The sequence below is a fragment of the Xenia sp. Carnegie-2017 genome, unplaced genomic scaffold (genome assembly GCF_021976095.1).
Source record: "Xenia sp. Carnegie-2017 unplaced genomic scaffold, XeniaSp_v1 HiC_scaffold_22, whole genome shotgun sequence".
Lineage (NCBI taxonomy): Eukaryota > Metazoa > Cnidaria > Anthozoa > Malacalcyonacea > Xeniidae > Xenia > Xenia sp. Carnegie-2017.
Genome location: NW_025813485.1, coordinates 1,923,296 through 1,937,368, shown reverse-complemented (window position 1 = coordinate 1,937,368; position 14,073 = coordinate 1,923,296). Strand labels below are relative to the sequence as shown.

Here is a 14,073-nt window from a genome sequence, read left to right as displayed (position 1 = left end):
AATAGGAAAAAAAATTTCGACAAAATTTTCACCATGCTAAGGACATACTTTGTTCAATCATAAACAACCTGCTTTTTCAGAAGTTATGGGTAGTTCTATAGCTGCTGAAATTAAATTGAAATTATAGAATGCAACAGTTACAGTAAGATTATTATAAGATTATTCTAATGATTTCTGACAGAAAAATCGACATGCTTTGTCATGTTAATTCCATATATACAAATGCTTACAAGGTGATATTTGACTTACAAATATTAATTAATCACAATTCAGAGGACGAAAAAAATATTTACAAAATTACAAGTGAAAGATGCTGAGACAATCAAATCAAAACTAGTATTCATTATTATAAGCAGCCACATAATGGCTTTTTCTCCAAATTATTTAATTAAAAAAACTACGGAACCTGATTAAACCAGGCACGCAGCCAAAGCGATAATTTGGGGGGGCATCTTCATATATATATATTGACATGCCCCATAGTTTCTTTTGAAATCCGTTGCTTTTCGGATATTTAAATGAATACATGAATATTGGCCCTCAATTTCCCTTATGGCTACCTGCCTGGAACGCGCTGAGTAAGATCTCAAAATAGTTAACTCTTCATTAAGAGTTTTCTTCTGCTTCAAATGCCATTTTTTATATGTGGGATGTAATTCCAAGAATTCTGGCAAAACCTTTCGTCTGCTCTTCATAGGCAAATTAGAAAACATGTAACTTCAGAGAAAACTGGCAAAATGAACATCTCCTCGCTTCACTTTAATTAATGTATTAAAAACCAATTTAATACACCCAATTTTCCCAGCAATTATAAGAGACTTCAATCATCCTTTTTTTCACTTTAAAAATCAACCAAATACTCTGCCTTTCGGTTTATTATATCGTAATATATCTGTACTAATATTATGTCATAAACATTGCTAACGAATTACGAACTGCAGTGAGGACTGCGAAAGTTGCGAACTTGGCGAAACACGTGCTAATTTTCTAATTTTAACATGACCCAGCGGACAAGTGAACTCTTTTAATTATAGTTGAGTGCCATTGAATTAAATATTATTTAGTTATGTAGTCAATGATGTGCGATGGTATGTCAGTGCTCTGGAAAGTGCAAAATGGCGGATGAAAGGCAATCGAAGTCGAAGAAAAAAACTATAAAGTACTTTCTATCGTCACCTTATAAGTTGAATTGGTATGTTGAAATCGATGTGAAATAATACTCGTAGATTTTTTTTGCAAAGTAATCAACTGTTTCTCAAACTTTACAAGTTTGGCATAATACACAAATGAAATAATTTCTTAAAAGCACGATGGATATCAGACATTTTAAATGAACGACGAGTTTTTTTATCGTAAGCATGTTTCGGCATGCTTATGCCATCTTCAGTGCATAAAATGAAGGTGATTATGCTTATTTACAGGATATATATATATGATAATATAAAGGAGTCTCTGGATTTTTATTTTGAAATTTTTATTAAGCTTTCAACTCGGTGCTTCATAATATGCCTGGGTTACCAATTTTCAGATATATATATATATATATGACATAAGCATGCCGAAACATGTTTACGATAAAGAGACTCTTCGTTCACACAAATTTAACCTTTAACGAAAACTGAGTAGTGGACAGATTGTCTGCCATTTAGCCGTAACTAGTGCCAACTAGCGAACAAGTGAAAAGTCTTTGTTTATATTTTTGAGCAATTCAGACTTTAAGAATAAAAGCTAAGTACTGAATATTATGAAATTGCAGGCCAGAACTAGATAAAGGAGACAACAAACTGATACTTGATGCAATAAAAAGGTGATGAAATCACGTTACTATTACAAATCAAAAAATATATACGTAAATAGAAACTCAAGTATATATAAAATAATTGTTTTTTCTAGTATATTTCCAATAAATGGGCTAAAACGTGAGAAATCACTTATATCACAAGAAGACAGCAAGTTTGTAACTTGGCAATCAATAAAAAGCTGCATGGCAATTGGTGTAAATTCTGTAACAAAATCTTTGGAAAAAGATGAGCTTGTCTTAGTGCTTGTTAGTGTCACTTATTTGATTTAAAATAATGTACATTGTTTTAAATTTACCAAACATTCAACAATCTAGGTATGCAAGTCAACAAAACCTGCTCTGCTAACCAAACATTTGATGTTACTCAGTGCCACTAGATCAACTTCATGCTGTGCTATATTTGGACTTAGTGACATTATGGCTTCTTTTTGTGGAATGAAAACTGTGGCTGCTTGTGGTTTTAAGGTTATTTACATTAATAATAATTTGGGGTCTAGTATTTAATGCTTTTGCTGAAAAATTTGCACCGTAGGTGTAAAAGGATATGTTAACTATTGAATGTCTTTGGTCATAAAGAATGTCAATTTTTTCCAGAAAAATCTTGAAGTCAACATGATAAAAGATCTTACAGACTTCATAACATGCAAGATTCCTCCATATCCTGAACATTACTTAACTCTGTGGAATAACAATGGCCATTATGACTTTAATAAAACTTGTGAAGAAGAGGAATCAAAAGATTGTCAAAATAAAAAATCCAATGAAAATCTCAAAAAGCAAATGAAAAGAAAGATAGATGCAACATATGTCAAAACTAAAATTAAAGGTCTTTCACCACGAGAAACTCCAAAAATGAAAAAAATTAAAATATCAAAAACCTATGTAGTCAAATGAGACATATAACACAAACATTACCTTACAACTGGATGACTGTTACTTTTTCCAAACATCCTAACACTACTACCAGACATGGAATGCACTCATTATTTTTCAAGTAAAACATAAACAAGTAGTACCCAACAAACTATGTGCATTTGTGTACCTGTTTGAGTACAAAGCACTTGAACAGTCTGAATCATGTACTTTTTATTTCACATTGTAGGCCATAGAAAAACGTAAATAACTATAATATATGACTAGAATTGATTGAAATGCTACGGACTTGAGTTGACAAGACAATTCTACCTCTTCAAAAACTATCTCCAGCACGATACACTATAAAAGCCTGCGTTCAAAGGTTATATAGTAAAAGCAAGCGTAATATTTTCAATTTTTACCGATACTAAAATATAACATTCTGAATATTCAATATGAATTGGAAAATTCCTAGAAAAATTGAAGTAACTAAGCTAATGTTGCACGTTGGCTGATTACTTGAGATGCATTGTTAGTAACAGGCATCTTTGAGCTTTTGAATGATTGATAGCTGTAAAAAAATGCAAATAATTAAAACTAATAATTTTTTACAAACGTGACACGAAACACCAACCATACTAGTATAGGTAAAAGCAAGTCAACAACAATATATCTGTATATTCAACATTATATGTTTCAAGCAAAAGTCAGTTCTTTCATCCGTTTCTCCCCAGTACTTGGATTCAAACTTGACTGAGACTTTTGTTAGAAGAATTAGAGCTATTGTAAACTTTTTTAATCCCAAATTAATCTCTCTAAACGATGTAATATACCTTTTTTCTCATTTTATACCCAGTCTATCTAATGGTACTCAAAAATTTTTTGATTTTATAACCGTGGATGACGTCCTCGTGAATAAAACGTAAATATCTGCACACTTATCGCTTGGCGCTCAAAAAGTGGGAAAAAAACAAAATAGTTCCACTTACATGGCAGCATATTTAAGTCGTTCTTCTTGACTCACCGATGGAGATACTTTAGACAAAGCTTTTTGAAGGTCAGCATTTTTTATTTTCATTTCATCTCTCGAAATTCGCATCTAAATACGAGACGGATTTACAATTACTTGATTAAAGTCCTTCCACCATAAATCTATCGTCAAAAATTATGTAAAGGATCCGCTTACTGGTGAGTGATTTGCTTTACCAAAAACGTGCCTGAAAAAATTATCTTGAAGCACACCGGCCTAAACAAAAGCAAGATAAGCATTTTTGTAAAATTTAGGCAACGGTTGCAAACGTTAAATTTCTCGGAATTTCCGAACCGATAATTGGAGGGGTGGGATAAATATTCATACATGCAAGTTATAATCCATAAAAAAATTAATTCCATAATGCATAACATGCAAATATGAGTACTACCCCCAAGAAAAATCGAGGTGGCTAGGCCCTGATTTTCTCCAAGACGTTATGTTATATTCCCAGTGCCAGATACAAAATATATAAATTTAAGCAACCACATAGGCTTAGCATAATAATGAAGCATTACAATTATAACAATAGGTTGATTTCTAAATGTCACTTTTCAATGCACCTTGTAGTATAGTTTAAATATTTACTAAGTCCAACTAATAACTCGAGGTAAAGACAGTCAACAAAACCCTGTTTGTTTAAAATGAAGGGGCAATGAAATAAAATTTTTAGACCCTATAAACGTGCAATTAATGACACAAAATATATATAACAGTGCATGCTTTCATCAACCTTTAATTATTTCACAGCATTCATATATTTGAATAGTTGTTTACATGACAAATTATAAAGACGTCGGATGAAAATAAATGCATCAAATAATTCGTTTTTTTAATAGTCCATTATGTATAGAAAATTCCCAAAGATTTGGAGATTGGTGAAAAATCAAAATGTGTGCTGTCGTTGAGTGGGTTTCATATACAAAAATTCCTTTAAATAATTGTTGAGGACAGACAAAATCTGACCGTCAAGAACTTCTTGCGTTACACATTTAGTGCATATCACAGCAAAAAGACACGTTGAACATGATTGTACCTGTTTCGCCCAATCAGAGTTTTCATTCATGGTCAACGGGTCTTTTCGTTGCTTTAAACTGGGAAAATAAACGACATTGCTGGGCGTTGTATCACTTTTGACCACTTTATCTACAAAAGGAAAATAATAGCAGTAATGGGAAATTAATATATGCGATGTGTTAAAGAGTTAGTTTGCTTCAAATCCACCTGAAGAATAACTGGTAAAAAATTCTTTGAAATTCCTAGGGTTATTCAATTTGTTTGCATTTCTATTACAGAATACACAAGTAATACGAACGCAAGAAATACATACATGGTTCCAATAAACAGAATGACTACTTTTAGCGAAACGATTTTGATTGAATCAACATCATCGAGTCAAATAAATACCTGAAATATTGAGCTTCATCTCATGAATTCTCTCCAATTGAGCGTTAGATAACAAAGCTTTTAAGTCAGCACCACTAAAATTTTCAGTCATCCCGGCAATCTCTGAAAGATTGACGTCCAAGCCAAGTTGAAGTTTTGAAGAATGTGCTTTAAGAATCTCTAATCTCGCACTCTACAGAACATTGAAATGATATATTTAAGAATTATTTTTTAGAAATTTCCTCACAATCGACGCTTCTTGAAATCGTTCTTCACCCCGCTTACGCCATAAACTTATATCAAGACGAACAAACCACTAACACAAAATTAACTACCTGATCTGGCATGCCACAGTATAAAGACTTATCGACACGTCCAGGACGTAGCAATGCTGGATCAATAAGATCTGGTCTACTTGTAGCAGCAAGAATATAAACACCTTGTAATCCTTCTACACCATCAATTTGTGTTAACAATTGATTTACCACCCTATCTGTAACACCAGTACTATCATGACCACGTCGTGGGGCCATAGAGTCAAATTCATCAAAAAACAAAATACAAGGCTTAGCACTTTGTGCTCTAAAAGTTTAAAGAAATTATTTGAAGAACTGTTAAAAGCAACGATATTCTAAGTAAGCTACGTTTGAAACACACCTATGGAATAAATCTCGTACAGCTTGTTCACTTGCTCCGATGTATTTGTTCAATAATTCCGGTCCTTTAATGCTCATAAAGTTCAGACCACATTCCTTAGCAATCACTCTAGCTAACATTGTCTTTCCACAACCAGGAGGTCCGTATAGAAGTATTCCAGAAGGTAATCTCATGGAAACGCTGCTGTATAATCCAGGATACTGTAAAATTCATACAAGCTAATGTTTACTGTCGTACACATATTAAAATTAACATTTTATACATCATATAGTGTTAATTTGTGTTTGTTACGTTTTCTATTGTGACTTAACTAAAGCTGATTCACCGCCCTATATTTTATTTCTAATGACAATGCACCTCGTTGAAATCACAAAGACCGTAATGCCAAAAGTACATTTGATTTAAAGAACTCTCCCCCCCTATTCTTTTTCATTTTCAATTCCCTCTTCTTAAAATAATTTTTACTGTTCTATGCATATCTTTCAAATACATATTTAACAATTGTACAATGACTTCATATAATGGATGAGTTGTTTGAGGCACGACTGCAAATTTTCTACTATGTTTTTCAAATTTTTTAAATGCTATTGTGTAGATAATATTGCTTGCTGTGAATTTGACGTTATGATCGAGTAATTTGTCTGAGAGTAAAAACGAAAATCCTTACTTGTATTAACGGCTTGTTCGCTATTTTCATCACCCGCCCGCCGTTTTCTGTAAGTTTACGTTTATCCTATACTATCCTATGCAACTTCATTCTAACTCCAGTTTTTCTATCTCTATCAGCATGGATAAACATTTTTCTCATAATGCACATACATACCTTAGCCGGCCATTCCAATGTTTCCTTGAGTGTTTGTTTAATGTCGTGAAGGCCACCGACATCTTGCCACGAAAGATCATTTCCAAGATGAAACTTGATGCCGTGTAAACTTGCTGGTTTGAAATTTTGAAAAACCTTATTAAAATCATTCAAATTTAATTTGGCGGATTCTAAAAAAAGAAAATACCACAGGGTGTAACTTCTTCCATGTGTTCTCACTATAAAGAACATTATAAACAATGAACAATCATATTACTTTGAGATAATATATCATTTCCTAACAAACCTCAATCGTAAAATTATAGCCCCGTACATCGGTGGAAACACACCGTCTCTTATCTAGCTATTTTAATACTTTTATTATACACAATCGTATCGTGTTTTGGAGATCTACTATTGCCCGGATAAAACCAACGTAAATTTTTTTTCAAGTGAGTCTACAGCTATTATTTCTTAAATCTCGAATGAATTCATTTTCTTTCATAATCTTGTCTATAAGGTAATGTGAGCAGTTTAGCAAAAAAAAGTAAGTATTCAAAACTTTCATTTAGACTGTACAGTAAAACGTTTTAAGAATTTATGAAAAATTTCATTATTGTTATTTGAGCAGCCAAATTAAGGTAGATACTTTTCCGGAGACAAGTGTTTAACAAATAAGTCATGCAAAAAATCATAATTTATTCTTAAAGAAAGTTCGCCATACTTAGCTAGCCACAATACAAAAGATATTTAGACTTACGTATATAAAATGCTATATTCTAACCTTCTTTTTCTTTGGTGTGACGTCGAGAAATACAGGACTGAAATGCTCTAGCAACCAGAGTATTCAAATCTTTAGGAGAACACCCTTCACTTTTAGTAGCAATATTGCTGAAACACGAACGAAAATTCTTCTAAAAATTAGTAGTTCATTCACCAAAAACTAAGTGGTCATAATAAAGCAGGATAGAAGAAGATAACAGTAGCAAACTATGGTTTACTATGTTTCACAAGTGGAGAACACAGAAAAGTTATTTGAAATAGACTGTATAAAAAATCTTTTCATGAAAAAATTACAGTTGCAAAACTGATGATTGTGTAAATTGAATACCCGATGTTGTCCACAGACATATCTTCATCGTGTTTTCTTAATATTGCTTGCAGTATTTCAATACGTTGTTTTTGATCAGGAAGTGGAATCTCAACCGACTTGCTAAACACGTGACTTCCATGACTTCTGCGCAAGACAGGATGGACAGAATCACGCGATATTGAAGTTGCTATGACAACAACTTTGCTGTTGTATGAAATCTCGTTCTTTACCAAAGTCTTGAACACTGCACGAACGAATACGCGTAATTGGCAAATAACAGAAAAAATGTGTTCGTAAACATAGCTATAAAATATTTATTGGGTTACCTTGCGCTAATCGAAGATTATAATGGGCCTCGGGTCCATTCTCCTGCAGCAATGAAGGAGCAGAAATTAACTGATCGAGATCATCAAACAAAATGACGGCAGGTTCATGCCAAGCCGCATTATTAAATTTGTTTTGCCAAGATTTCCGTATTGTTTCGATTCGTTTACCTGAAATGGTAATATTTCATTATAGTTTTATGATATCATCACAAATGCAGACTATATGAACAAAGTTGATCGTAGAACAGATTTCACGCTAGCCATATCATAAAGAAATGAAATATTTTAACTTAAAAGCGTCCACTCGTTTGTCACCTATGCATCTAAATTTCTACTTTTACGTATAAATTCGTATAAAAACAATTTTACGATAAGTTTCCTTTTAAATGAGACAACGAACAACAGTTTTCGTGTTTACAGATGTTCGTGAGAAAAACGGAAATTTAAAAAAGGGTAAAAAGTAGTTGAGAGAAGAGAAAAGTTAACACCAAGTACAATGATCAATGTTATGACGATGATAAGCTCAAAAGTTGCATTTTTACGAGTCGTGACAGTTACATTTCTTACCTCTTAATGAAACACATTCAACTATTGATATGTGAGCTAAAACAGGATGTTTTCCAAGACTGTTGCACAGTGCATGAGCCAGCGATGTCTTCCCAGATCCTCCAGCAGTTGAGCCAGTGCCATAAATCAACAGAGCATTGTGTTCTGGTTTATTTGAGCAACAAATTTGTTGTGATACAGGATGAAAACCAAGTCCATGAAGCAAGAAATTCATGCACGTTGCATAGATCTCATCTATACCACTAAAATAAATGCAAATGAATCAGAGATAATCGTCAAAATCAGATTTGAAATTGTGTTGTATCAGAGTTTATCCGTAATAACTTTAATTTTATAGTTTTTGACTCCGAAGATGACTACCGCTAAGGTTGTCGAAATGTCAGTCATCATTAACAACGACAGTCCTTCTCAGGTTTGAGCCTTATGAGAAACTTATAGAAGGAACGAAATCACTTGACAAAAAGAAAACTGAAAATCATGAAGTGCATGAACTTTTTCAAGTGCTTGGCAATAGGTGGAACAATCAACCAACTAAGTTAGATGAATACATATCTAGTTGCTAAATTTTCTTTCGCGGCTACTTTTTTCTACCCATTGTAAGTGTATTTATATTCTACGCTAGTTGTAATTCTACGCGAGCAAATATTATAATGGAAAATATAAACTTTACCCAAGTGAAGAAATACGACATGTATCAAGATGTTCATCAATAACTTTGGTGTCTTTTGCTGGGTAAGGCGAAAGCAAGAAAAGCTGGGAAGGTTGTATTTCTTCATTAACTGTTACAGATGCTGTATCTAATGTTCGTTCATTAATTTCAAAATATTGCATTGTGGCTCGAGATGAAGAAGATCGAGGACTTTCTCTTCCAATACCAGAGAGTAAAAACTCGCACTTAACATCTAAAATCACACAAGTACAAAACATGTTAAAAGTTTTGGAATTAAAGGACTGGGCAGATTCCAAGAGTTAAGCTACACCTTGTTTTAATAACGTATACTTATTATTTTTCTTAACTTTTAGGTGATAAGTCACATTTGTATGTTTCACTGTCAAAATAGTAAGCTTTATTTCCTAATAAAATCGACAGTAGCTCTACAGCTTGACTTATGTGACCTCATTCACCGACGTTTGTTAACGCTCTTAGTTCATTCACCTCTTCACCATAGTTCGAGACAGCACCAAGCAAATAAAAAAAACGAAATTGCTTCCAGACATCAAACAAGCAAAAATAAAAATTCACTATATAAATACTTCACAAAAAGAAACTCCCCTCCAAGGTACATTAATATAAGTGATAAATGAACGAATCAAAGTCAGTCTATAAAATCGCTTTTGATGCAATAAAACGAGCATTCTTCAAACTGTTTTACAAAAAGATTGTTACAAACAAATAATGTTGTTTAATAGTGAGTAGAACGTACATTTTATAATACTGTTCAAGTCTAATTTTGAAATTTAGTATTTCTGAGTTCAAATGACTATACAGTAAGTCTTTTCTTAAAGCACGAGTGACCTCAATCTGCACATGGCAGTTAGCAAATTACTGTAAGTACTGCATTATTTGCGATTCATTTTTATGGACTATATGATATTTGTTGGGGGTGGGGGTGGGGTAGGGGTGGGAGGATTTTCTTTTTGTGAGGTGTTTAAAAAACACGAGCACACTCACCAGCTGTGATATTAAACTCAATCAACATCCGCGACGCTAAGAGAAGAGGATATTTATTGGTAATTTCCAATATCCAGGATATGAACGCCTGGATTATAACATCCCTATTCAAGAGCTTTATCTAAAAAAAATGAAAGGAATTTCACGCATCCAATGTAACTTCCCAAAGTACCTCGTTTTGATATCGAAATATCTACGTTGAAATATGCCATGTGCAAATAATGTTGGTATGTAATTAAATAGTTAATAAGCTCACCTTTTTTGCCCCTTCACCAAAAGGATTCAAAACAAGCCCTAACAAAATGGATGACTTATGGTGAACCTTCTTGATCTGAACTGATGATTTAACTCCAATTTTCAACTGGCGGCGAATCAAGTTATTCACAGCTACATGACCTAAGAGCAGATCTTCCTTAAGAAGGAAATTTTTGTCATGTCGAAAATTCTTTTGACTAGTAAGTACAAGTCTTATAATTGTTGACGTTGAAGAAGAAACAATCCCACGTTCATTTGATAATACATTACGCTGTCTGGTACTCAAATTCGAATTAAATCTTTGTAATCGGTTGGCTTCATATAACTGAGCTCGATCTAGAAAAAACATGTATATTCATATAACCTGCATCCATCTATATATCCTGCATAGATCACAAAAATTCTGCATACATCCCAGATATCATACATACATCCTGCATGCAGACCATTCTGATGCAAAAATCTGATTAATAACTTTTTTACGGTCGGTAAATAAAAAAAAGTTGATCCCAAGGTACAAATTTCACGAAATGGTCACCTTCAGCTTTCGCTTTGAAAAAAGGGAAAAAATTACCAAAAAGACTATCGTAACAAATTTTATTGGAGCGTAAAGACAACTCAGTCATACGTTTGTGAGCTTAAAGAAGACGAAATGAAATTTATTGCTACTTTTAAAAACAATGTATGTAACTTGCTCATAAAACATGGTCATATTCTTAATCACCTATGTCATAATAAGAATATGTTATTTTTCATACCAGTGTCTCGATACTCTTCGTTCGGTGTTGAAGCGTTACTTGATCCAATTTTCGTTTGACTTGTATCCAACTTCTCCTTTATTGAATACATTTTATGAATGGATGCAGTAAAGACGTAATATTTTGCACTGACAGATTTACCATCACGTCGTAATTGTTCATTTGACAAACGATTGGCATAACCTGCTAAATTAGGGGAGTAAACAAATACTGTTGACGGTTGTTTGAGTAAATTTTGTAGGAAAGGATCAAGACGAGATTGCTCAATTTGATCTGATAAAAACACAAGACGTTGTACTCGATAACTATCTGAAATTGGAACCTCAAGAGTTTCTGCCTGAGACGTTTTCATTTTCGAAAGTTGCGTCGAATATTTAAAATCCTGAGTTGCTCCAGTGATTTTTGGAAAAGGAAAACTGTCTAAGTTTTGAATGTCTGCAGTATATGGAGGAAGAAAATATTTTAATGCGTTTACAACACCACCAGTCAATGGATTAAAACGAAGGTTAACAGATGGATAGGAACGTTCACGATTAATGCGATCACCAGCCTGATTCAATTGTCCAGCCCAGCCTGAAATAGAAGATTTTGTTTGACCAGAATCAATTGATTTCCCAGTCGCACTACTTCTCGACGTATTAGAATCATTAACTTCTCCTTTAGGAAGTCCAATTTTGCCTTTTATGATAGCACTTTCAATTGACTTTCTCGTTGTTTCACTGGTATCCTTGAAACCACTTTTATAACTTTGAGAACGTGATAATTCAGATGTACTTTGTACTTCACTGCTTGCACTGTTATTTAAACTTGATGAATCACCACCTGTCAATACACCACTACTTAAGCTGTTGTTTAAACTAGATGATTCACTGCTCTTGATACTTGAATCTTCACTGTGTTCATCATCATCAGTATATTGTGATAGTGAATTTTTAAATTCAGCTGGTCGTGGAACATCTAATCCTTTCTCATCATTATTCTCAAAGCCACTTGCAGCTTTTGTCCAAGGAATCAAATGTATCTCTGTGAATTCTTCAATTTGAGAGCAAGAGCTAGCTGGACAGACATCACCTATAAGAAAAAACTTAGTTTACATTTTATGTCTTAAAAAAAATAAACATTTCACTGTGAAAAACATTTCATAAAATTTTGTAGATTACAACGTAAAGTTGGTCTTTAGTATTTTTATAAATATGGAAAAACAAGTTTTTTAACCCATTCCCATCTTAACAAAGATCATGCAAACTAAAAAAGAGAAATATTTTACTTACCAATAGTTACTACAACAAAATTATTCCTTTGAATCCAAATAGGAATCTTTGCTCCATCCCAAAGAACACGCAATTGATGTATCAGATTAGATTCAATGTAACTAGAATTTACTTCCTAACAATAAAATAGCACACACATAAAAAAACATGATTTTTTAGATGTATATATTCTAAGAAATATTGTTTTCTTTAAAAAATAACCATTTTCATATTTTTCTTCTAATTGCAACGAGCAAATATATACTAAATTAGTAAAAAAATACATAATAAAGAAACTGACCAAAACATCATAGTCACTTTGATCGCTTGAATAACATGAAACACTCTTACAAGAAGTGACACTAGCCAAGGCTGTGGCAATTACCTAAAGTTTTAAATACTTATGATAATAAAAATGAGAAAAAAATATTAAAATGATTAATAAATTGAACAAAGTTAAGACCTCTTGTCCATGAGACAAACCCAGCAATTCACCAAATTTTTTGCTGACTTCAATTACTCCTGAACTATTTGTTGATTTACAGCTACCACCAGCCCAGGAAAAGTACAAGGAAGAGTCTTTAAAATTTACACGAATAGCTTTCACAGTTGTATCATCCTAAATTAGAAAATTTCTAATGTTAAAACTTTAGAAACATGCAAATTTCTTTTACCATGATCCAAATGGTATTTGATGAGCATTAACACTTAAATGACATTTGCAAGTCATGCAGTGGAAATTATAATTTATTGACAAGCAATACATAAAATGACCATATTTCAACTTTCACTTCAGGTAATCTCCTGACTGTGTACTCAGGCTTAATCGAAACACTATCACTAGTAAATATGTTGCATTTCCTTCTCATACACAAAAATCTTATTTTAATGAATTCAAAGAAAATAGATTTATAAATTAGAATAGACACAAACATGAGTCGTTCATGAATTTGGTAATTTTTCAATTGGCATGATAGTGAGCACCAACACATATTTTTAATTTGTAAAATATTTAGTACATGGTTTTATTTTACAAACTACATATAGAAGAAACTCATTTTTATATACGGACTAAAACACACGTCATGTAATGGAGTTGAAATGCCTCTGTTGTTTTTGTACAACATTATGCTTGATTCATCTGAATTCAAAACTATACACCTTTTTCTAATATTGAATTTAATTTAACAAGCATAGCTATCACTTACTTTCCAAATAGAAGACCAACTTTTGTTAAGAGAATCAGAAAGATTCACAAAACAATTCCTTAACGTTGAATTGAGATAAATCGTTACAGGACAGGAAGTGCCCATATAAAATAAACCTTTGCAGTCTTTGACAAAGCAAGAACGTTCGCCAAATCTAAGAATTTAACATTGTTTAACTTTACGAAGCAACTTTCAGCTTGCACCATAAAAATGAAATGGTTCAATGACGACTTAAATTCAAATATAGCTAATACGTCATGTAAGTGAAAATGATTACAACCATCCAACATGGCAACATCTAAATACCGTTTCGAATCTCAAAGCTTTTTTTGAAGAATTTCATTTTCACTTTGCACTTAAGTCATGATAATATAAAGAATTATCCCTCTTAGTTTTTTAGTAGTTATCAACCA

General features: G+C 32.7%; 2 protein-coding genes across 2 annotated transcripts; one reads left to right on the top strand and one right to left on the bottom strand.

The window, feature by feature from the left end:
- The first annotated feature begins 908 nt into the window (after positions 1–908).
- Positions 909–2,723, top strand: LOC124445273 (ribonuclease P protein subunit p38-like). Its single transcript, XM_046995984.1, has 5 exons — positions 909–1,192; positions 1,757–1,807; positions 1,894–2,047; positions 2,117–2,266; positions 2,396–2,723. Exons 1-5 carry the CDS (start codon positions 1,086–1,088, stop codon positions 2,693–2,695), a joined length of 762 nt encoding a protein of 253 aa, XP_046851940.1. The 5' UTR covers positions 909–1,085; the 3' UTR covers positions 2,696–2,723.
- Positions 2,724–2,872: 149 nt separating this feature from the next.
- LOC124445256 (peroxisome biogenesis factor 1-like) lies at positions 2,873–13,886 on the bottom strand. Its single transcript, XM_046995960.1, has 20 exons — positions 13,661–13,886; positions 12,916–13,071; positions 12,754–12,837; positions 12,474–12,588; positions 11,203–12,273; positions 10,446–10,780; positions 10,190–10,310; positions 9,188–9,419; positions 8,518–8,759; positions 7,951–8,118; positions 7,643–7,868; positions 7,316–7,422; positions 6,553–6,722; positions 5,730–5,929; positions 5,408–5,654; positions 5,094–5,265; positions 4,723–4,832; positions 3,843–3,902; positions 3,646–3,755; positions 2,873–3,227 (listed from the first exon to the last, which is right to left on the bottom strand). The coding sequence occupies exons 1-20, from the start codon at positions 13,763–13,765 to the stop codon at positions 3,146–3,148; spliced, it is 4,113 nt and encodes a 1,370-aa protein (XP_046851916.1). The 5' UTR covers positions 13,766–13,886; the 3' UTR covers positions 2,873–3,145.
- Between the last annotated feature and the right edge of the window lie 187 nt (positions 13,887–14,073).